The sequence below is a fragment of the Perognathus longimembris genome, chromosome 2, assembly GCF_023159225.1.
Source record: "Perognathus longimembris pacificus isolate PPM17 chromosome 2, ASM2315922v1, whole genome shotgun sequence".
Classification (NCBI taxonomy): Eukaryota; Metazoa; Chordata; class Mammalia; order Rodentia; family Heteromyidae; genus Perognathus; species Perognathus longimembris.
Window position 1 is genome coordinate 75,901,973 of NC_063162.1, and position 24,671 is coordinate 75,926,643.

The 24,671-nt window shown below is 37.3% G+C and overlaps 1 protein-coding gene across 2 annotated transcripts in view; it reads right to left on the reverse strand.

Moving 5' to 3' along the window:
- The window catches only part of Znrf2 (zinc and ring finger 2), an 82,420-nt gene that overhangs the window by 13,743 nt on the left and 44,006 nt on the right, over positions 1–24,671 (reverse strand). For both annotated transcript variants that reach the window (XM_048339541.1, XM_048339542.1), the window contains exon 3: positions 4,265–4,370. In XM_048339541.1, coding sequence (XP_048195498.1) covers positions 4,265–4,370 — 106 coding nt within the window. The remainder of the gene's footprint in view (positions 1–4,264; positions 4,371–24,671) is intronic.

The window sequence follows — 24,671 nt, forward strand, 5'->3', positions numbered from 1 at the left end:
TCCACTTTGAGATTCTAATTGTTAATAAGGCCCTCATCTTTGTTTTCCCATCGCGTAGAGCAGTCTGTTATATAAGCATATTAATAAGCATCTGTAAACTTATTCTACCAATGGACATATATTCAATAATCTATGAACATTCTTTTGAAGGGCTATTCGTGGGTAAACATTGTGCACAATTCCTGACTTATAGCATATATACTGTGCATAGCTGCTGTAATTATCCACCAAATATATCACTTTATGTTTGTACATCCATGGGCTATTTGGGGTTTATTTTTACTGATGGACTTAATTTTTGTAAATTGTTCTCTGTTGTCTTTTTCTTATGGATTTTTTTGAGGGGGCCAGTCCTTCAGCTTGAACGCAGGCAGGGCCCAGGCACTGTCCTTGAGCTTCTTTTGCTCAAGGCTAGTACTCTACCACTTGAGCCACAGCTCTACTTCTGGCCTTTTCTGTGTATATGGTACTGAGGAATCAAACACAGGGCTTCACGCATGTGAGGCAAGCACTCTACCACTAGGCCACATTCCCAGCCTCTTACAGATTTTTACGATGCTATTATTCAGGTACTTCAAATATTTTATTTATTTACTTATTGGCTGACTGATTCATTTATTTAAGGTTTTCTGAGATAGGGACTTGCTACTAGCCCAGGCTGGCTTCAAATTCATGAGTGCTAGAATTACAGATGGTGCCATCAGGTCAGACAATATTTATATTTTTTATAAACTGTGCTTTCCACAAGATTGAAACTAAATGGAATTATGGGGAGGGGGGAGAATCAGTTTAATGGTAGTCTAATTAAATCACACAATTTTATAACCAGAACAAAGCCATATTCAATTTCTTAAAGATATTACTTCAAATACATGATGTTAAAAAAACAAAACCCTATGGGTTAAGAAGATAGAGCCAATCCAGTCAGGTGCCAGTGGCTCACACCTGTAATCCTAGCTACTCAGGAGGCCGGGATCTGAGGATTGCGGTTTGAAGCCAGCCTGGGCATGAAAGTCTGCAAGACTCTTATCTCCACTTAACCACCAGAAAACTGGAAGTGGTGTTGTGACTCAAAGTGGGAAAGTGCTAGCCTTGAGCTGAAGAGCTCAGGGACAGAACCTAGGCCTAGAGTTCAAGCCCCACGACTGACACCCCTCCCCCCCCCCAAAAAAAAGCCAATCCACAAAACCTGAGAACCATGAAAGCATTTCTAAAGTCCACAGCCTAAGTGGACTAAGAGGTAAGAATATGGGAAACAGGTATTTTTTATAACACTGTGTTCTTATGCTATGTTAGTATGTGTTTCCATTTGCTATTATTAGATGGATCAAATGCTTTAAATGTGCTTGGAAATATTACATTAAAGCATGAACTAGTAAGATCATGTCATTACACTTCATCCTTCTTCTACTTAACTAGTACCATGAGTTCAATTGCATTATAGATAGTAATTGAAGGAAAATATTTCACACATAAAACCTTTGCTGCTATGTGTGTTGAGAACCATGTCCAGTATGAAGTTTAGCTTTGCACTTGCTTAAGTGCAAGTTAGGTTTTAAATTTCAATAGATCCAAATTTATTAATCTTTTTCTGAGCTTCTAAGTTCTTGCTTGAGACTTTTATTTTCATAGGCAGAATTTAGACAACCTGTAATTTATTTTTATTTCAAATATAAGACATAAATTCAATGATTTTGGCATCATCAAAAAACAACTGATCTCAGTATCATTTCCATTAATCAAACTTTTCATTCTGCCCTGACAACACTCTAATACTATCTCTGGAAGATCAATTTTTCCTTTTTATTCAACCAACTTTTATTTGGCATCTATTATAGCACTAAAATTTAACTTACTAGAACTCTTATAATCATATGAACTTAATTCTACTGTCCTCATCTTGCACAAAGAGAAAAACCTAAAAATCTGGACTAGGACCACATAGCAAGGGAGCTACTGAGTCCTAAGTCCAGAGTCCAAGTCTTTAGCCCTATCTTTCCTATGCATCTCTTAAACAGGCAGGAGTATTTATGATTCTACTCTGCCCTTGTATCACTATGACTACTGTATTATTTCTCCACTCTATCAATATAATTTTATAATAAAGTATTATAAGACAAGTCTCTCCAACATGGTTACTTCTTGGGTGTCTTCACTGTTGTTGGCTCTTTCACTCTTTTCATTCTTTTGGTCCTTTGTATTTTTAGAATCAAGTGGTCCAGTTACATTTAAAAACAAAGAACAGCTAAAATTTCTTTGGGGAATCTTGAACTATATAGATTTAGGGTAAAATAGTATTTCTGAAATGGATGGATTTCATAGGTAGTGTTCTTTCACAATTATTTTACCCTCTAAAGAAGTATCTTTCAATAAAGTTGTAAAACATTCTCTAAAGTCTTGCATATCTTTTGTTGAATTTATTCCTAATACACCCTACAAACCATATAGCCTTTTCTGTTACATTTGTTATCTAAAAGTTGTCCCCTAGATTCTTATCTCCAATTAGCTAGCAGAAAACCTGAAGTGGTGCTATGGCTCAAGTGGTAGGGTGTTAGCCTTGAGCTTAAGACCTCAGGGACAGTGCCCAGGCCCATAGTTCAAGCCCTACAACCGACCCCCCTAAAAAAAATATGTATATATATGTATAAATATATATATGTGTGTATATATATATATAGAGAGAGAGAGAGAGAGAGAGTGTGATGTAGAGGGGTTATTGTTACATAAGTCAGGTAATGAGTACATTTCTCTTGAACAGTGTTACCCCTTCCCCCTCATTTTGAATTACATATTTTATTTGGACAGATTAGATACTACGTAAGAACAAAATTTTATATATTACTTATTTTATAGTGACTATTCTTGGCAGTGCTTTCTGCCATTAAATTTACTATTTCATTTTGAACTTTGTCAGTTTTAATATTTGCCTTCTATCCTTTTACTTTCATATTTGCCTGCTATGAACTTCTTCTACTTAATGCTAGTGCTCTACCACTTTCAGCCACAGTAGCACTTCTGGTTTTCTGGTGGTTAACTGGACATTAAGAGTCTCAGTCTTTCCTGCCCAGGCTGGCTTCAAGTTGCAATCCTCAGATCTATCTCCTGAGTAGCTAGAATTATAGGCCATAGGTGCCCAGCTTAAGAGTACTTAAAAGTACTTCTTTAAACAACACAGCCAAACTTTTTTTTAATCTGCTTGTTGCTGGTAAGTTTGTTCTTCAGTTTTACTATAATCACTTATTTATTTGGATTTCTTTTTGCCTCCTTATTTTGTATTACTTTAATTTCTCAAAGCTTTCTTCTACCCTCATCCTTAAAGTAAAATTCTACCTTCTTTCATTAACTTTTTATTAACTCTAGTAGCCTTTTTAGTATTTAAAAAAAAATATTTTCTTGTTGTTGCTATAAAGATGATATACAGAGAGGGGTTACAGTTACATAAATAAGGTAATCAGTAAATTTCTTTTTGGAAAATGTCACCCCTTTCCTCACTCTCTCCGAGTTTCTCCCTTCTGTTCCCAACTACAAGTTGTATAGTTCATTTTCAACAGTGCCTAGGGATAATCTCTGCTGCATTTGTTCATCCTTTGTCCCTCTGAAAACAGATTTTAAATCTAACCCTTTTCTTACACTGCTCTGCAAGCAAAAAGAATATACAAGAAACCACACAGGCTTTACAGTTAAGCAAACTATGAAACTGCTGGAATCAAAGCTCTGCCATTTATCAGTAGTACAATATTGGAGAAGCTATCTTTTCTTAACTATAAAATGGGGTTGTTACAAGGCTTACATGGTACAAAGTATGTGAAAAGTGCTAAAGCAATGGTAAACATTTTTTTTTTCTTTTGGAGGAAGGGCTTGAATTGAGACTCCAGGCACTGTCTGTCCCTCAGAGTTTTCACTCAAGGCTAGCCCTCTACCATTTGACACTTTCGGCTTTGTGATGGTTAATTGAAGTTAAGAGTCTCATGGATTTTCCTGCCTAGGGTGGCTTCAAACCAGGATGCTTAGATCTCAATCTACTGAACGGCTAGAATTACAGACATGATCCACTGGTGCCTGACTTAAAAAATGGTAGCATTTTGAATACACTAGATTATGGATGCAAGTTGTAAACCTCACAAGAAAAAAAAAGTCCATTATTGAGGCTCAAAGAAAGGGTTTTAAAGAAGAAACTCTAATAACCAACAAATAGCAATGTCTGAGAACATGGGAGTCATCTTTTACTACAGTATTACTCAGTTTAACATAAAGGCACACGTACCCTTTATGATATATGCACAGGCAAGGCAGTCGTGCTATTGTGTCTCCCTGCTGTAATTCTTCAAGGCATATTGCACATTCCCCAGTGTCTTTACTCAGCACATCCTCTGTAGAGAAATAATGAATTCAGAACAATAAGATTAGCCATCAAATTTTAAAAAATACTTATGCAAATTTACAGTCTCAATCCCAACATACTTTGCATATTTTTATCATAAAACTCAAAACTCAGTATCTGTATTTGAAATATTATTCACAAAGGAGTGAATAGTGTTTATCTTCCGTTGTGTCATGCATTTCCATCTTACTTAGGCATTATAGGCATCAAGAATAGACAAAACCTCCTATATAACAAGGATTTTCTTCTAAAACCACTGGATAAATCATTTGCAATTTTCTTTTTCTGACTAGTCATTATCAATTTGGTGTTCAAGATAGTTCAGAAAAGTTGAGTATAAAATGAAAATGCTATTATCCCTTTTTAAAATTCTAAAACATAAAAAAAGGCATCCTAAATATGAAACTTCTAAAAAACTGCTCAACTCAAGAAGCAGAAGACAAAAAGCTTTTGTATAAATTCTGAAAGACTTTTGGAAGGACTGAAGGCATTGGCTGTAGTGATTCTTAAAATCCTTCCCATGACAATTCCAATCCCACTCTAGATAGCACAGTGGCTTCCCAGAACCCCCCAAGGTATTTTGGAAACTATGATGTTAATATTCCAAGGGAAATCTTTTGTTATAAAGCAAAATTTCCTTTTAAAAACATTCTCAATTCTTGTTTTATTCTGATTATTTGAATGTTCTATATTAATTAAAAAAACATTTATTTAACATGTGCATTATAGAAAACACATATAAGCAAAGTGCAAAGCATTACTGCCACAAGCAGTTCAGTTGGACATGGCTGTCTAGATACTCCACGTACACAGACCAATCCCTTTCAGGTAACTGAGATCACATGGTATGTGTCATGCTTTTCCAAATGTTATGAATTCACCAATTCAAAATCCCAAAGTTACAAGAATATTAATTTTTTAAAAGATCTTGCCTATAATAGAGGCAAGATAGCTATCCAGCTATCTTTTGTGACTTAAAATTCAGAATAACTAAAACATGCTGTTACTAAAGAGTATGAATAAGAGAGTGGTTAGAGAACAGTGTAGTTCCTCAACCCATTGTTCACTTAATGACGGAACATTAAGGGGAGACAGAGATTTTATCTTGTCCACAGCAAAGGCACTACCTGGAGGAGGGGAAAAAAAACAGATAACTTCTGAGAATAAGATAAGGCTCTTGCAAGACGAGCTTATACAACCAAACCTTGAGAATGTTAGGAGTGATTTTTAGCTTACTACCGGGTAAGCTCACAGGCTAATATATTAGAGAGACATGTAGGAAAAAAAATTCTGGATAAACAAAGCTGAATGTTCAATGCTGTTTATTAGACTTCCTTCAAGTTCCCTTTCACATTTTTAATTCTGTTGACCCTGGAAGGTATTACATACTATTCCCACCAGACACAGGATCCCAACCACCTAACCAGTGAGAACAAAAAGAAAATGGAACCTTGCATGGTGGTCCACACCTTTAAAAACAGCTGTGCAAGAGGCAGAGAGAGGAGGATGGCAGTTGGAGGCCAGTCCCTAGTTATTGCAAGACCCTATCTGAAAAACAAACTAAAAAGCAAAAGGACTCTGTGGGAGCAGAAAGTGGTAGAACACTTGCCTGGTAAGCCCAAGGTTCACTTTCAATTCCCAGTATTGTCAAAATATAAAAAGAAAGAAATAAAGAAGAAAAAAAGACTGGAAACACTACATTATATGAATGTAAGTTCTACAACAAACATGGGCTGGGAATGTGTTTTAGTGGTAGAGTGCTTGCCTAGCATGCTGAAGTCCTAGGCTGGATTCCTCAGTACCACATAAACAGAAAAAGCTAGATGTGGTGCTGTGGCTCTAGTGGCAGAGTGTTATGTCAGCCTTAAGCAAAAAGAAGCTTAGGTACAGTGCCCAGGCCCTGAGTTCAAGCCCCAGGACTGCCCCCCCCAAAAAAAATCAACCACTATGCTACATTGGTTTACAAATCACTGTACTCATTACCTTACTTGTAACTGTAGCCCCATTTATCACCTTTACAATAAAGATATTAAAGAAAAAAATTTTAAAGAGAAAATCTCCCTCTAAGAAACAATGACAAATCAACTTAAAGATACTTTTTTTCTTTTGGTGTTGGTCCTAGGCTTGAACTTAGGGGCTGGTGCTGTCTCTAAGATTTTTGTTTGCTCAAGTCTAGTGCTCTACCACTTAAGCCACGGCTTCACTTCTGGCTTTTTGGTGGTTAACTGGAAATAAGAGTCTAATAGACTTTCTTGCCAGGGCTGGCTTTGAATTGTCATCCTCAGATCTCAGCCTCCTGAGTAGCTAGGATTATAGATGTGAGTCACCGGTGTCTAGCTAAGATGCATCTCATTTTTAGAGTTGCTGAATTTTCACAAGAATGTCATAATACTCATCCACTAGGCTAAATTCTCCACCTTTGGGAATACATTAACAACAGATTCAGGGGCTGGGAGTATGGCCTAGTGGCAAGAGTGCTTGCCTCCTACACATGAAGCTCTCGGTTCGATTCCCCAGCACCACATATATGGAAAACGGCCAGAAGGGGCGCTGTGGCTCAGGTGGCAGAGTGCTAGCCTTGAGCGGGAAGAAGCCAGGGAGGGTGCTCAGGCCCTGAGTCCAAGGCCCAGGACTGGCCAAAAAAAAACCCCAAAAAACCAGATTCAGACATAAGTCTAAATAGTCAAATCTCATTAACTATATATTAGGAATGAGATAAATCAGCTTTCCAAAAAAAAAAAGACAAAAACAAAAACCAGGATTGCCATTTTTTTTGCCACATAAGCCTAAGTAAAACACTCCCAATACTAAATAGGTAGAAATTTGTTAAACACACTCTAAATATAATTGAGAGAAAAATTGTATTAAATGCTTAATATTTAAAAATTAACAGGGCTGAGAATATGGCCTAGTGGTAAAGTGCTTGCCTCATATACATGAAGCCCTGGGTTTGATTCCTCAGCACCATATACACAGAAAAAGCCAAAAGTGGTGCTGTGGCTCAAGTGGTAGAGTGCTAGCCTTGAGCAAAAACAAGCCAGGGACAGTGTTCAAGCCCTGAGTCAAGCCCCAGGACTGGCAAAAAACCAAACCAAACCAAAACAAAATGTACATACCTTGCTAATTTTAGTATTTCTTAACTTTTAAGTGTATCTGAAAAGATAAAATCCACTCTATCTAATTAACAGTTAAAAAATATAATGCTAAACTGGGAGTGAAGGGGTGACACTGTCCAAAAAGAAATGTATTCATTACCTGACTTAAGTAACTGTAATCTACTTCTATATATCATCTTTATAATAATAATAAAAATAATATATATACATATATGATGCTGTTTTAGAATTGACAGGGGCAAGAGGTATACTTCAGAGAATTTGGCGGTAATAAGTTAAAATTTTAGCTTAATGTTTTTATCTTAATTTTTAGCTGAATTCTGAATGCTATATTAAAACCAGTCATTTCACTCAGAAGTTCCCCTGGAGATGGAAGGAAGGAAACAGAGGAAGGTGGTGGAGAAGGATAAGAAGAGGAGGAGAAAAAAGAAGGAAAGTATATTTATAGGCAAAAATATCCCAATACATTGATTCCAAGCAAAAACAGCTAATATCCACAGTAAACAAACAGCTTCTAGTAAAATTATCTCCCTCAGAAATTAAAAGCCAATGTTGCCAGGCCCTAGTGGCTCATGCTTGTAATCCTAACTACTCAGGAGGGTGAGATCTAAAGATGGAGGTAACCACTAAGCATCTGAAAGTGGAAGTGTGGCTCAAGTGGTAGAGCAGTAGCCTTGAGGGAAAAAAAGAAGCAAGTTAAAGTTAAGCTGGGTACGGGTGGCTCACGCCTGTGATCCTAGCTACTCAGGGGGCTGAGGTTGAGGATCGCAGTTCAAAACCAGCCCAGGCAGGAAAGTTCACTCGACTCTTATCTCCAATTAACCACCAGAAAACCCAGAAGTAGCACTGTGGCTCAAGTGGTAGAGTGCTAGCCTTGAGCTGAAGAGCTCAGGGACAGTGCCCAGAGTTCAAGTTCAAGCCCCACAATCGACAAAAAAAAAAAAAAAAAAAAAAAGCCAAGGTAAACATACTGTAACTATCAATTGCTCAACTGCATTTTGGTAAGTCTTAGAAGGCATTTTATTTTATATTATAATACTTTATGACTATTGCCTCAAATAGCAAATGCTTAATTTTCTTTTTTGAGGGGGAGGGGATGCCTGTCCTGAGGTGTTTTTGTGCTCAAGGCTATAGTTCTACCATGTAAGCCACAGCTCCACTTTCAGCTAATAGATCTAACAACCACAGTTTGGCTAGTCTGGCAAAATATACATTAGAGGGGGATAATACTAACAGAACTGCCACAGTTGGCTACTATGGATTTGTCCCTCCACAAGCATGCATCAATAAAGAGTCCTAAGACTAGAGACAAAAGTGGTGGTCAACACCCACCTGAACATCTATGGCAGTAAAGTTAAATCAATACACTGTTACTGTCATATCAGTCTAATTCTGGCTTGATTTCATGACATATTAATTTAAACTGAAAAAGAAAAGTTGAAAGAGTAATGATCTTTAACCAGAGATGGCACTAGAACCACCTGGAAGGAATATTTGTCTCAACATAAAGAATAAAACTAAACAAGAAAACTATGTACCTAGAGATTTTACAATATGCCTGACTCATAAATGCACTTGAGGGCACGGATGGGATTGGGAAAGATGGGGGAGAATGATGGAAGGAGTGACATTGCTCAAGATGCATTCATTGTATGCATAATCTGACTTTCTGAATAAAAACCCCTTTGTACTACTACTTAAAAGAAATGAGATTGCTCTTAAAAGAAACAGAGAAAGAAATAGCAAGCCTATATTCCCAGTACTTGGCAAAAATTTCACAAGTTCAAGGCCAGCCAGGGCTACAAACTAGACTGTCTTAAAAAACAAAACTAAATATGTTTTAAAGTTGAAAACCTAAGATTTTCATTCTCAGTATTAACTACATAATCTCAAAATTGTTAATCTCTGAAATGCCCTTTTACTCTTCATATATGCATACTTTATTCAAGTCATTTAATATGAGGTTTTATTTGGTTTTGGTTTTGCCAGTCATGGGGCTTGAACTCAGGGCCTGAGCACTGTCCCTGTCTTCTTTTTGCTCAAAGTTAGCACTCTAACCACTTGAGCCACAGTGCCACTTCCAGCTTTTTCTGTGTATGTGGTGCTGAAGAATCGAACCTAGGGCTTCATGTATATGAAACGAGCATTTTGCCACTAGGCCATATTCCTAGCCCTGAAATGAGGTTTAAAGAACTATATAAACATACTTTATAAGCTATTATATTAAATAAAAAATTAGTCTTATTTTTAGGAAGTACTTTTTGGGCCTCTTCAAAATAAAAAAAACATTATCTTCCACTTTGATTTTTTCTTGTTACTCTAGTTTCAGATTTATGTGCCAAAGAAGTCACCATGACCAGGACCTCCCATGAGGCACCTCTGACCTATCATTTCCAGACACTCATTACAATTTCATGTCTGGGAACAACTCCATGCAAATGACTTGTAAATGTTGTAGCTTCACTTTGTACTTTAAAGCATTTCAAGTATCTACTCTGTTGTGCTCTTTTACATAAAAGTGTTACCTTCACTTTACATATAAGGAAACTGAGGCTCAAGGAATACTGATAAATTTATTGGAAGCTATTAAGTTCTGGAACCAGGATTCAAGTTTAGGCTAAGTATGTCCTTGGTTTTTGTCTACTTCATGAATTTTGCTACAAGAAATAATTTCATTTTAAGTTTCATAAGTACTGGTGTGAATGAATACTTTTAAATGACTAGCTGAATATCACTGCTTTTTTGGGGGGGCAGGGATCAAACTCAGTGCCCCACACAGAGATGATGACATATTTTGAAGAAGAATTCTCAATACTGGTCATGTTTTATCTTCTGGAGTTTTTAAACATTTATAAAAATTGGTATCATGGCCAGGGCACAGTGACTCACAGTTTTAGTACTAACTTCTTGGAAAATTGGAAATAGGAAGATGGCAGTTCAAGGATGGTAAAAAGATAGCAAGACTTATCTTGAAGAACAGTCTAGTGTGGTAACTCATGTTTGTATTACCAAAATTTATAAGATGTAAAGGCATAAGGACTACAGTCTGAGGCTCACCTGGAGACCTCAGGAGAACCTGAGGAAAAAGCAGGAGAATATATCTGAAAAATGAAGTAAAAAGCATTGAGGCCTGGCTCAGTGGTAGAATACCTGCCTAGCAAGTACAAGGACCTGAGTTTTAAAATTCATTGTCCCCAAAGGTATTATTATCAGAAACTAGCTTACCTAGCTCTTCGTGCAATTTAAACCAGCCCTGTACAATGGAATGCTGAATGATAAAAGAAACAATCTTCTACTCGTGCTGTCTACAGCATGGCCAGTGCAACGGAGCAGAATTTGCAGTTTTACTCAATTTTGCTAAAATATGAAACCTTAAAATACACAGGAGACAATAAATACTCTTTTATAAACTAATTATAAACTTCTATAAATTATTTTATTTTTAGCCTCAAGCTTTTAAATTTGCATTGTCCAAAGAAATTACTTAAAATTCAAGCAGCCAGATGTGCAAAATTAAAATATTTAGCAGATCCAAGCACATACCCATATAGTTATTGCAGATCAAGACAACAGGGGAAAAAAAGCAGATAGCCAGAATTCTTTAAAAACACAACAAAAACAAACAAAACAAACAGATAAGACTGAATTTGTTAGAGGCAGCCAGGAAAACTCCATGCAAACATTTCATGATCAGCACAACTTTATTTTTGGATCAGGCACCCACACAGGGACATGGATCTTTTCAGCAAATAGCCAAGCACTATCATGGATCAGGCATTTTACCTGAAGACTTATTTTTTGTTCTTGAACCCTCAATGATAGCAGTAGAAAACAAAAGCAGCTGAAATGTGAAATAATCCCTAGAAAAATCAAGAATTAAAAAAATGTACAACATTAGTAAGAAGCAATTATTCAAAGAATGGAAAGCTGGGATTTACAAAGTTTATTAATATATACTTTTATATATTGTTTCTTAAAGGTATAAAAGGAGTTAATACTAATATTCTAGATTTCAAGCATATAAGCTATTATTTATACTCAAATACCATAATGGGGTTTAAAAATGATGCTTAAAGCTGCCATATTACTACCAGCTCTAAGTTTCTGAAATCTAGCCATACTAGGTCTTCATTCCCTCATGGCATTCTTTAGCCGTAACTGGCCCTTTACATAATCATAATAAAATAAATAATAAAAGACTACAGACAACATCCTCTGACCATTCATTACTCAGCAAAACTAGACAAATGGCAAAACCAGGGGAAAAATTACCTTAACATTAAATATTAAAAAACATCTAACTCAAATAAATTTTAACTTAAAGAATATCTCTTCCCAACCCTTTTTCTCTGAGTGTGCTATTTTTATAACTGAACCTATACAAATGTGTAGAGACATATCTTTCTCTTACTAACTAGATAAAAAAAATCTTACTTAAAATGGAGTAAGATAATTTTATGTAAAAAAAAAAAAGAGAAATATCTCCCAAATACAAAGTAGCTTTTTAAGTAATGATGAAAAAAAAACAGCACTTGGAACAGAGCTACAACATTTTCAGAGAAAATTCCATAGCTTTGCATAACACAAGAAACGGAAGGAGAAAAAGAGAGAGGGAGAAAGGAAGGAGAGAAGAGAGAAGGATGAAGAAGGGAGGAAAAGAATAAATCAACTAATATAACCATCAGAATAAACTAAAAAAAAAGAATACCTAAAAAAAGTAGAAGAAATTGTTGTTAGGTAATAATAAGTGTAAGGAGGTAAAACACAAATAAAAAATTGAGGACAAATTAGGAAAATAATCACAGAATGGTAGAAAATAATCCATAAAATATTACTTTGCTCTACTGTATGTAGTAATGAAACAAATAATTTTCTGGAAGGAATTAAAAGATGGATTAAAGATAGAAATCTTCTGAGGAGATTAATTTCCATAGAAAAGTATAAAACTAAAGTATATACCTTCACGTGTTTTGAAAAAGAATACTATTTAGCTGGGTGCTGGTGGCGCACACCTGTAATCCTAGCTACTCAGGAGATTTGAGTTCTGAAAATTTCAGTCAAAGCCATCCAGGGCAGGAAAGTCCATAAGACCTTGATCTCCAATTGACCACCAAAAAGCCAGAAGTGGATGGGTAGCTCAAAAGGCAGAGTGCCAGCCTTGAGCAAAAAAACCCCACTCAGGAACAGTATTCAGGCCCTGAGATCAAGCCAATCGGCATATATACACACACCAAAAGAATACTAGCCAGGAGCTGGGAATGTGTCTAATAGTAGAATGCTTGTCTAGCATGCATGAAGCCCTAGGTTCGATTCCTCAATACCACATAAACAGAAAAGACCAGAAGTGGCATTGTGGCTTAAGTGGTAAAGTGCCAGCCTTGAGAAAAGAAGCTCAGGGATGGCACCCACACTCTTAAGTTAAAGTTCCATAAATAAAATAAAATTGAAAAGTATATGATTTGAATGCTATTTGTATATTCCAAAACACAGGAATAGGAAGTCTCCTAATTTTCTGAAGCAAGCATAATCCTGATTTTAAGACTCAAAAGAGAGATAACCACCAACTTGTCCAACCTCACTTTTCAGAAACCCTAACAGCAAATATATGCCAGTACTAAACTATGTGTAAAATACTCCAAGTGATCCCAATGAAGTAAATATAAGGTAAGAGTATTACCAAAACACTGTTCTGAAACTACAAACTAAAATGGTCAACTAAAGGCATAAAATAGGCCATGGGAACTTACAGGATCATTATTTATAAATGATAGGATTATAAACTGGGTAAAACAAAGACTACCAAAATAAAAAAGTTAACAGAGAGGTTAGGTACATTATAGATAAGAGAAATCAAAAGTCATCACAATAGGGCTGGGGATATGGCCTAGTGGCTAGAGTGCCTGCCTCGTATTCATGAGGCCCGGGGTTCAATTCCCCAGCACCACATATACAGAAAATGGCCAGAAGTGGCGCTGTGGCTCAAGTGGCAGAGTGCTAGCCTTGAGCAAAAAGAAGCCAGGGACAGTTCTCAGGCCCTGAGTCCAAGCCCCAGGACTGGCCACAAAAAAAAAAAAAAAAAGTCATCACAATAATCTGTTAAAATATCTGGGAATGAACTAAGTGAAAAACATAATGCCAGGCCCAAATGGTTCACACCAGAATTTCTAGCTACTCAGGAGGCTAAGACCTGGAGCATTTTAGCTCAAAGTCATCCTCAAAACCACCTGGGACAGAAAAGTCCAGAAAGACTCCATCTCCAATTTACCAGCAAAATGCTGGACTAGAGGAATGCCTCAAGTGGTAAAGTGCTAGCTACCAGCAAGAAAGCCAAGTGAGAGCTCAAGGCACTGAGTTCAAGCCCCAGTAACAGCACAAAAAGAAGATAAGGAGGAAGAAAAGGAGGAGGAAGATGAGGAATAATCTAGAAAATTGAATGTAATTTATTAAAGAAAACACCAATAAGTCATACTGTATGATCTAGCATTGTGCTATGTGTTGATCAACTATCAGTTGATAGCATACTATTTAAAAATGTAAGCTTACATAAAAATCTGCACTTGATTTTTTTGTTGTTGGTTGTGGGACTTGAACTCTGGGCCCAGGCACTGTCCCTGAACTCTTCAGCTCAAGGCTAGTGCTCTACTTGAGCTACAGTGCCACTTCTGATTTTCTGGTGGTTGACTGGAGAGTCTCCAAGACTTTTCTTGCCCAGGCTGGATTTGAGCCACAATCCTCAGAACTCAGCCTCCTGAGTAGCTAGGATTACAGGCATGAGCCACCAGTGCCTGGCTGCACTTGAATTTTTTTTTTTTGCCAGTCCTGGGCGGTGAACTCAGGGCCTGAGCACTGTCCCTGGCTTCTTTTTGCTCAAGGCTAGCACTCTGCCACTTGAGCCACAGCGCCACTTCTGGCCATTTTCTGTATATGTGGTGCTGAGGAATCAAACCCAGGGCTTCACGTATATGAGGCAAGCACTCTTGCCACTAGGCCATATTCCCAGCCCCCTTCTAGTGTTTTTGACAGCTATAAATAAAGCTATTAAAATTCAAGTGCAGGGGCTGGGAATATGGCCTAGTGGCAAGAGTGCTTGCCTCGTATACATGAGGCCCTGGGTTCGATTCCTCAGCACCACCTTTATAGAAAACGGCCAGAAGTGGCGCAGTGGCTCAAGTGGCAGAGTGCTAGCCTTGAGCAAAAGGAAGCCAGGGACAGTGCTCAGGCCCTGAGGCCCTGGTACTGGCAAAAAAACAACAACAAACACTCAAAGGAAGCAGATTTCATTTCACTTATTAATAAGTCAAAATTTAAACAGACTGTTGTATGCCTGTGAAATGTGGGGGATGAAGCAATATCTGGAGATAAAAGTTAATGAAATATCAAACACAAAGCAACAGGGGGGCAGCTTAAATACAGGCAATAATATGAAGAGGGTCTGAGATAGCTCTTCACTGTATGATTTCAATTATACCATATTCTGAACAAGACAAAAACTAAAGAAAAACTAAAAAATAAGTGGTTTTTGGTGGTTTTGGAGGGAGGGATGATAAAGTATACAAAACATTATTTCAAGGTGATGATTCTATTTTGTAGATACCCTCATTGTGGATACGTGGTACAATGCTTCTTTGAAACACACTGAAATTTACAGCATGCAAAGTAAAACATTTTTTTACAAGTTGGTGAAATCATAGAAATGAGTGTACATATTAAAAATAAATTTTAATTGTATTATAAACATATGGTTAGAACCTTGTCAAAGATGTTAAGAAAAAAATGTGTTGATTAAGTAACTTTGGAAACGAGTGAAGTCAACTAAAGGACAAATGGCACATAGTACTGGGGAAGAGCTTTTGTGTTTTTAAATTAGGTAATTCTGAAGCTTATTGGAAAAATAAACCAGCACACATGACCAGAAACATTAAGACAAGAAAGAACAAAGAAATGACACCTTGGGTTCGATTCTTCGGTACCACATACACAGAAAAAGCCAGCAGTGGCACTGTGGCTCAAGTAGTAGAGTGCTAGCCTTGAGCAAAAAGAGCAAAAAGAACTTAGTGCCCAGGCCCTGAGTTCAAGCCCCACAACCGACAAAAAACAACACACACACACACACACACACACACACACACACACACACACACACACACACACGACACTGGAACAGGAAAAAGTAATCAGAAACATCAATGGAAGGAGAAAAGAAGTCCAGAAACAGCCAAGTGCCAGTGGCTCACACCTGTAATTTTAGCTATTCAGGAGTCAGAGATATGAAGATTGAGTGTTGAAGCCAATCCAGGCAGAAAAGTCTGTGAGATTCTTAACTCCAATTAACTATCAAAAAGCTGAAGGTAGAGCTGTGGCTCAAGTGGTAAAGCACTAGCTTTGAGCAAGAAAAGCTCAGGAACAGTGCCCAGGCCTTGAGTTCAAGCTCGAAGACTGGCATGCATGAGGGCATATAAGTGCAAGCTCCCCTAACCCCCATGAAGTCTAGAAACAGATACAAATATTTGTGACAATGTAAGCTATGATAAATAATCCTTATCTAAGCACAGCTACAAGGAATATATCCCATATGAATACTTATATACACTCAAAAGACCAACAACAATGTAAAAGTCTATCTATAAGAAACTGGTTAAGAAACTGTGGTAAAGTCACTGATGAAATGTAGGGTAACTGTAAAGAAGAAGAATGAAGCTAATTATGGCCACCAAGCCAGGAAGCTTCAAATTATGTACAGCATACTATCACTGGGTAATCTATGTGTAGGAAGAATACATGTTTATGTGTCTGCACCTTCATTAATAATTTCTGGAAGGGGGCTAAGGATATACTGCAATGGTAGAATACTAGCCTAATGTGCATGAATGAGGCCTCAGCCTCAACAAAACACACAAAACACACAAAAAACAAACCTCACATCCCTAATAATCACTAGAGAGATCAGCTAAGGAGATGGTGTTCCCTGGAGCAAAGTCAGACAAGCCCACTTCTCAAGAAAACAAGGGAGGTTCTCTGAGTAGAGTGCTCCTCCTGTGTGTGGCAGTTAGTTCAGAGAGTGAGTATGCAGGTGGAATCTGGTCCTCCTCACAAGATCATGTAGGAACTGAGGCTTCAGGACATGGAAAAAAAAAAAAAAAGGCTACCCTGGCTATTGTTATTTTTTTGTTTTGTTTTCCAGTCCTGGGGCTTGGACTCAGGGCCTGAGCACTGTCCCTGGCTTCTTTTTGCTCAAGGCTAGCACTCTACTTCTTGAGCCACAGCACCACTTCTGGCTTTTTCTGTTTATGTGGTGCTGAGGAATCGAACCCAGGGGTTCATGCATGCAAAGCAAGTATTCCCAGCCTTGGTTATTGTTATTTTATGAGTAGTAAAGTTCTTTGATTCTGATTCAGGAGTCTTTTATATTTTCTGTCAGAATCCTTACAGCTATATTAGGGTAAGTTACCTTAAGTTTACCTTAACAGGTTAGCTTGTTAGGGTAAGTGAACTCTTTATGTAAGTCAAAATATTACGGGGTTGGTGAAGTGCTTACTTAGCATGCACAAGGCCCTGGGCTGGATCCCCAGCACTGAATAAAAACTATAGCAGAAAGAGGCTAAAAGCCTTACAAAGGACAGAAAAGAACATAACATAAAAAAGGTTCCATCCCCAAAGGAAAATACCATAAACTTTCTTGCAAATAACATAGTTATGAAATATATAAAGCCAAAATAAAACTTCTATGGGTCAACTATTACCAAAACAACTTTAAATATGAGGAAAACTGGCAAAACCACAGTCATAGTGAGGATATTTTTACTATCTCCTTTCTAAATTGTCTGACTGCGGGAACCAAACATTAAAAATAAACATGGACAGAACTATTCAACAATATGACTGAATTTATATGTTGGAAAATTGCAATAGGATTACATTTTTTTTCATTCTGTAGAAAACACATTTGCTTTAGAGAAAGTATTGACATATTTGGCCATAGACATCAATGAATTTCAAAAACATATATACAGGGGAAGCTTTCACTAAGATCAATGTCAAAATAACTTCCCATTACAGATGTTTCTCCCCACTAAATGATCTTTGAAATTATGAAACATCTTAATCTCTACATCAAAGAGAAAACTGAAACTTAAAATGGTAATAACACACTTTTAGTATTAAAATTGAAGGACCGAAAGGAAGTAAACTAAAGAGCTTTATTTAGTACTCAGTACTAATAGATTTTAATGCTTTACGTACAACTTATCTACTTGAAAAATGTTAAATATTTTAACTAGCCTTTTGTACAAAAGTACAAAAACAATAAAAAGGCACTATTACCAAAACATGTAAGATTTTTTTTTTTTTTTTTTTTTTTTTTTTGGCCAGTCCTAGGCCTTGGGCTCAGGGCCTGAGCACTGTCCCTGGCTTCTTCCTGCTCAAGGCTAGCACTCCGCCACTTGAGCCACAGCGCCGCTTCTGGCCGTTTTCTGTATATGTGGTGCTGGGGAATCGAACCTAGGGCCTCGTGTATCCGAGGCAGGCACTCTTGCCACTAGGCTATATCCCCAGCCCTAGATTTTTAAAAATTATACAAAAATGTTATGTGCAATGAATGAATGCTTTAGCAATTTATCAGGATATTTGGAGGAAAAGGATTATTTTCTAGTAAAAGCAATTCCCCCAAATTTATTCAGGAAACTTTTGAATCTGAATCTACTAATGAAACTTGTCAAAGGTTGATCTTCAAAAGGGTAGGAAGTTCTATAGTTGTGTTACATCTGATGAAACAAAATAAAACAGAGTTCTAAGTTATGCAAATTATTTCAGAGCAAAGATGGAATTTCTACTTCATTTATCTGCATAACATTTTCCTATGTATCATACTTATGATAGCATGTTTTAAAAAGATAATACATCAGGATCAAAGAGTTAAAAGTCCAACAACAATACAAACAAATACAATTCAACTAGAATATTAGAAAAACTATCAACAAATTAAAAGAGAAATAATTTAAAAGCCAACAAAACAAAACAATACTTGATGCCAGTGGCTCATATCTATATTCCTAGCTACTCAGAAGGCTGAGATCTGAGAATCATGGCACCCTGGGCAGGAAATCCATGGGACTCTTACTTTCAGCTAACCATAGAAGGCTGGAAGTGGAGCTATGGCTCAAGTGGTAGAGCACTACTAGCTCTAAGCACAAACGCTCAGGGACAGTGCCCAAGCCCTGAGTTTAAGAACCAGGACCAGACAAAAACAAAAACAAAAACCAAGAAACATACACTTTCATTGCCTGAGGTTGGAAGACTTTTGTTCAGAGCCCACAATGACAACCTAAATCACTTAATAAAACTAAGGTGTTTTTCACTTTAGGGGAAAGGGAAGAATACACAGGAATGAGACAGATATAGCTCAACATCATCACTGTTACTCTATATCACAGGAATAAAACAGGTACAGCTCATATCCTCACTGTTATTCTATAGTACAGGAACAAGACTGGCATAGCTCATGTCATCACTGTTATTCTGCAACACAGGAATAAGAGGTATAGCTCACAACAACATTGTTACTCTACAACACAGAAACAAGACAGGTGTAACTCACAACACCACTTTACTCTACACTGTTTGTATCAAACTAATGGTATGAATAGCTTTCCTCAGGCCACGTGACCATGGCCTAAAACCTCTAAAACCATGAATTAAAACAATCTTTCTTCTTTAAGTTGAATTTTTGAATATCATAGAGCCAATAAACCCTTTTTTACTTTTAAATATGATTTTATTCATATTGTTCATGTTGTACAGAGACATTACTATTTCACAATTGAAGTAATGTATTTCTTTTTTGGTCAATGTTAGCCCTTTCTTTCACTTGTCTTCAATTTCTCCTTCCTGTCCCTTCCCACAAGTTGCATAGTTCATTTCCTACATTTAAGGTGATTTTTTGAGGGGCGGGGGGTCAGCTGAGGGCTTGAACTCATGGCCTGGGATGCTGTCTCTGAGTTCTTTTACACAAGGCTAGCACTCTACCACTTTGAACCACAGTGCCACTTCTGGTTTTGTGGTAGTTAATTGGAGACAAGAATCTCATGATCTTTCCTGGCCGGGCTGGCTTTGAACATTGATTCTCACATCTCAGCCTCCTGCCGGAGGCTAGGATTACAGGCATGAGCCACTATCACTGGCTTAAGTTGACTTTTACTAGGTAATTTGTTATAGCCACAGAATGCTAACACAATGAGCAAAACCAATTTGAACTCCAAATGGTAAAAACTGCCCTTTCTCAACAGCAAATGTAGAAATAAACACTGAAGATGCATATTCTCTATAAATCCAAACGCATATTGAAACAAGTCATGTTCCTTAATTAAAAAAACAAAACACTTAACAACTTAAAAATAATACTGAGCAAAGAACACCTTGCATATCTTTTCTTAATGATTTTATAAAAAACAAATATAGGGCTGGGGATATGGCCTAGTGGCAAGAGTGCTTGCCTCGTATACATGAGGCCCTGGGTTCAATTCCCCAGCACCACATATACAGAAAACGGCCAGAAGTGGCGCTGTGGCTCAAATGGCAGGCAGAGTGCTAGCCTTGAGCAAAAAGAAGCCAGGGACAGTGCTCAGGCCCTGAGTCCAAGCCCCAGGACTGGCAAAAACAAACAAAAAAACAAATATAGTCTGGTGGAGCCTTAGGTTAAATAAAATATACCTATATTCACTTGTATATACTCTGCTGACAGTGTAATAAACATAAAATATCTGAAATTAAAGTAAGACTGTTAATAGGAGTCCTCACTAAGAATTCCCCAATGTAAAACTTAAAAAGTTAACTCACACTCTAGAACCCGTGGGAAGACAAAATTATACTAGCTTTTTTGCTGGGGTTTACAAAAACAACTCTTAGCCCCTAAGTCCCTTTTATCCAGTATTGTGATATTGATAGTAAACTAGGACCATGGGGTTCAAATTATAGACATACTGAAGAGTATATGTATAAAACCAGAGAGGTGCTCATACAAGATCTTAGAAAATTTAGGAAGGAAAATCCCTTTATACCAAGTGAAAATTGCTGTAATTTGAAATAATTCAAAGGAATGTGGTTTCTTCTTAGGAATAAGGATACAGGCTATGCTCTTTTTGTATAGGTTCATTGGCTGGTTCATTTTATCAGTAAGGACTAGGTCTACTTATTTTATACTTTGGGTTGTAATCCACTACTATGTTTTTGCTCAAATGGCTCCAACTTTGGCCAATGGGAGCTCCTCTGGCTTGGTTCCAGTGTTCCTTTGACATGCCTACATCCTTCGGTTTTTGGATGCCCTTTCAGACAGCAGGATGCTCCTGGCTCATCTTGATTTTCCCGGTCCTAGTCCTACAGTCAATCAGCTGCTCCCCCCACAGAACCAGCCATTTTACCACAAAGGATATTTAGAAACCAAGATCTGAGGGCTGGGTGTCAAAAACTTAGTTTTTATAAATGTCTCCTATACTGAAAAGCAACACAAGGGAAAGCACAAACTTGGAGAGGAATGTTAATAAAGAGAGTTTAAAGGATTAAGATAAAAGGAGACAGAATTACTACTAAGGCCAAGAACCTGGAAATTCCAAAATCTGTATAAATGTATAATAAATCAGTATAATAACATATTATGAATCAGTACAAATGTACTATAAAGGAATGGGAATGCCTAGAATATTTTTCTTTATGAATTTTCTAGTACTTTAACACACTTAAAATATTAAGAGTTAAATACAAGAGTTGGGCAGTGGCTCACCCCCTATAATTCTAGCTACTCAGGAGGCTGAAATCTGAGGACCATGGTATAAAGATAGCCCAGGCAGGAAAAGTCCATGTGATTTATCTCCAACTAACTACCAAAAGCTAGAATGGCACTGTGGCTCAATGTGGTAAGCGCACTGGCCTTGAGCACAAAAACTCAAGGACAGTGCCCAGGCCCTGAATTCAAGGCCCAGTACTAGCACACACACACAAAAAAGTTAAATACAATTCTCCTCAGAAGTTATTATTTTTGTTTTCTAAAACTGAACCACTCAGAAGCACTCCCAAGACTTCTTCAAGGGCAAGAGAAAGGACTCTTGGGACATGCTATTTAAAGGGTACATGCTACTCAGGGTTTTTTTTTTTTTTTTTGGCCAGTCCTGGGGCTTGGAGTCAGGGCCTGAGCACTGTCCCTGGCTTCTTTTTGTTTAAGGCTAGCGCTCTACCTCTTGAGCCACAGCACCACATCCAACCTTTTCTGTTTCTGTGGTGCTGAGGAATTGAACCCAGGGCTTTCTGCATGCTAGGCAAGCACTCTACTGCTAAGCCACATTCCCAGCCTGCTATTAAGTTTTGTACAAACAGTAAGTGGTTACAGAAAAATATTCACAGGCAATATTCCTAATATTCTTCACAAAATATTTACTGTTCCCCCTAAATGGCAATTCGTAATTTTCACATTTGGTAAGATTATGTTCCTGGCACAACATTTACAGCAGCTAGGCACTCCTTGATAGTTTCTTTAGCCCCAAATCAAGTCCCTCCACTGCCAGTCATTTTCAGGGGTCTAAACTCAGCTAAGTCCCTTCTTTGCTATACCTATTACATCAGTATCTTTCCTTTTTCCAGTATATCATCTAGCCCTTATAAATTACTGTACACCAATGTAAAGTACTATACTATTTACATGGTCATCTTTTCTGCTTTACTTACAAATATTTATGTATTCTAATGTAGACTAATCCCAAACTGATTTTCAAAGAACTTCATTATACAGCCTAATGTCGCCTTCAATTCTCCCCCAACTAGTTAATCCTAAACTTGCCCTCCTTTTCTAAACCTTATTCATCTTCAAGAACTAAGTTAAATGCATAAGTAAATATATTTTATATGTTACTGTATAAGCTATTTTGTGAAAGGGAAGAACTTTTCATAAATGTGAAACTTTGCTCCTTAGAAATTTGAAACTGTATCTTTGAATTCTTTTAAAATGCATGAAAGGGGCTGGGAATGTGCCTCAGTGGTAGGGTGCTTGCCTAGCATACATGCCCTCAGTTAGATTCCTCAGTACCACATAAACAGAAAAAGCCAGAAGTAGTGCTGTGGCTCAAGTGGTAGAGTGCTAGCCTTGAGTAAAAGAAGCTCACGGATAGCATGCCCAGGCCCTTAGTTGAAACCCCAGGACGGGCAAAAAAAAAAAAAAGGAAAGAAAATTTCAAAAATGCACAAATGGGCTGGGGATGTAGCCTATTCCTGGGCTTGATCCCCAGGAGTGCAAAAATTGAAGACAAACCAAGTTCTATGCATGATATTTTCATTTGATTGTCTTAAGTACTTCTATGAAGAAAGAAGGGGACCACTTCTCCTGCCACTTTTGCAGAAGAGAAATCCAAGTCCAAAACCACACAAGCCATTGATTTGGAATCTGAATCCAGAAAGCTGAACTCAAAAGCTTGTAACTCAAAAGCTTGTACTTTGTACAAAGTACTACTACACTCATATAACATTTTAAACACATCAGTACCATTTTGGGCAACTATGTTTGCAAAAGGGCAGTAAAACTAGATTGCATGCCATATAAAATGGGCTTATGAAATGATGACTTGTGAGGCTATATAACAATGCAAAATTTCTTACATAATAATTTCTAATCCATTAGAAATTTGTTACATTAAAACATAAACTAATTATTATAAAGTAATTCCAAATTACTCCTTAAAACAAGAAGACTTTTAGAAATGTTAGCACAAATGAAACAGGATAAATTATTATTGTGGGTGCTATTTTACCATTCTTCTCTTTTTCTTTGATATTTGATGTGTGGTGTTTCTTCATATGGATTTATTTGTGGGAGGATCACTGAGCTCTTTCAACCTGAGAATTCTAACTTTTCCCAGTTCTGGGCTGGGCACTGGTGGCTTGCGCCTGTAACCCTAGAAACCCAGGAAACTGGGATCTGAGGATAGAGTTTCAAAGCCAGCCTGGGCAGGAAAGTCTGACTCTTATTCCAACTAACCACCAAAAAACAAAAGTGGAGCTTGTGGTGCAAGGTAGTTGAACTCTAGTCTTGAGAAAAAAATAGATCAGGGATAGTGCCAAGGCCCTGAATTCAAGCCCAACTGACAAAAAAAAAAAACAAAAACAAAAAACAAACCTACCATTTGTTATTTCTGCCTCTGCTACGTCTTTTTTTAAGATTATTACATGTATGGTAGATGCTGTCACTCCTGCCTCCATGCTATGTACTGCTCTTGCTAATTCTCTTTACATCTCTAATTAGCTGCCTAACCTATTAACTAAAATTTTAATCCAATGTCTAAAGTCTAAAGAATTTAATTCAAGCCCTTTCTAAATCTTTTGCTTTTTTCTCTTCTTTCTACTCATCCTTTTATAATAATGATTTAAAAACATATTTGTAGTAATTTTTAAATTCTTACAAGCCAAGAGCCAATGGCTCATGTCTATACTATCCTAGCTACTCATGAAATAGAGACCTGAGGATCATGGTTTGAAGCCAGCCAGGGCAGGAAAGTTCATGAGACTCTTATCTCCAATTACCCACCAAAATGCCAGAAGAGCTATCCAGTACAGTGCTAGCCTGGAGCAGAAAAGCAAAAGGCAGAAAAAGCACCCAGGTCCTGAGTTTAAGCCCTAGAACTAGCACACATGTATGAACACACGTACACAATTTCTTAGGAATCGTAAATCTAAATGGATCTCATTTTTATATATATGTATTTTCAACACAAGTTAATCTTTAATGAAAACTGTATTATTCCAGAGGAATTGTGGGTTTCATTTTACTTGGTAAAAGTTTCTGTAATATAGAATTAGGAACTTAACACTTTCTGCTATCTTCAGTCCACTGTCAGTAGTCAATTTGTGGTATAAAAAATAGCTCTTCACTTCAGTGTTGCCTTATAATAAATGCCATGCTTATGAAGTCACTTAAAACTGCAATTAGGGACCCATGTTTAAGTTAATATTCTAGTACAGAAACCACCAGTGCAAAAACAAAATGAAAGACAGAGACATAGAAAAAGATAGAGGGGGACAAAGAGAGGTACTAAAAAATCTATAGAAGGCAAAGTTCACATTTCCCAGGCAAGGTGAACTGATTTTTTTTTTTCTGGTCCTGGGGCTTAAACTCTGGCCTGGGCACTGTCCCTGAGCTTCTT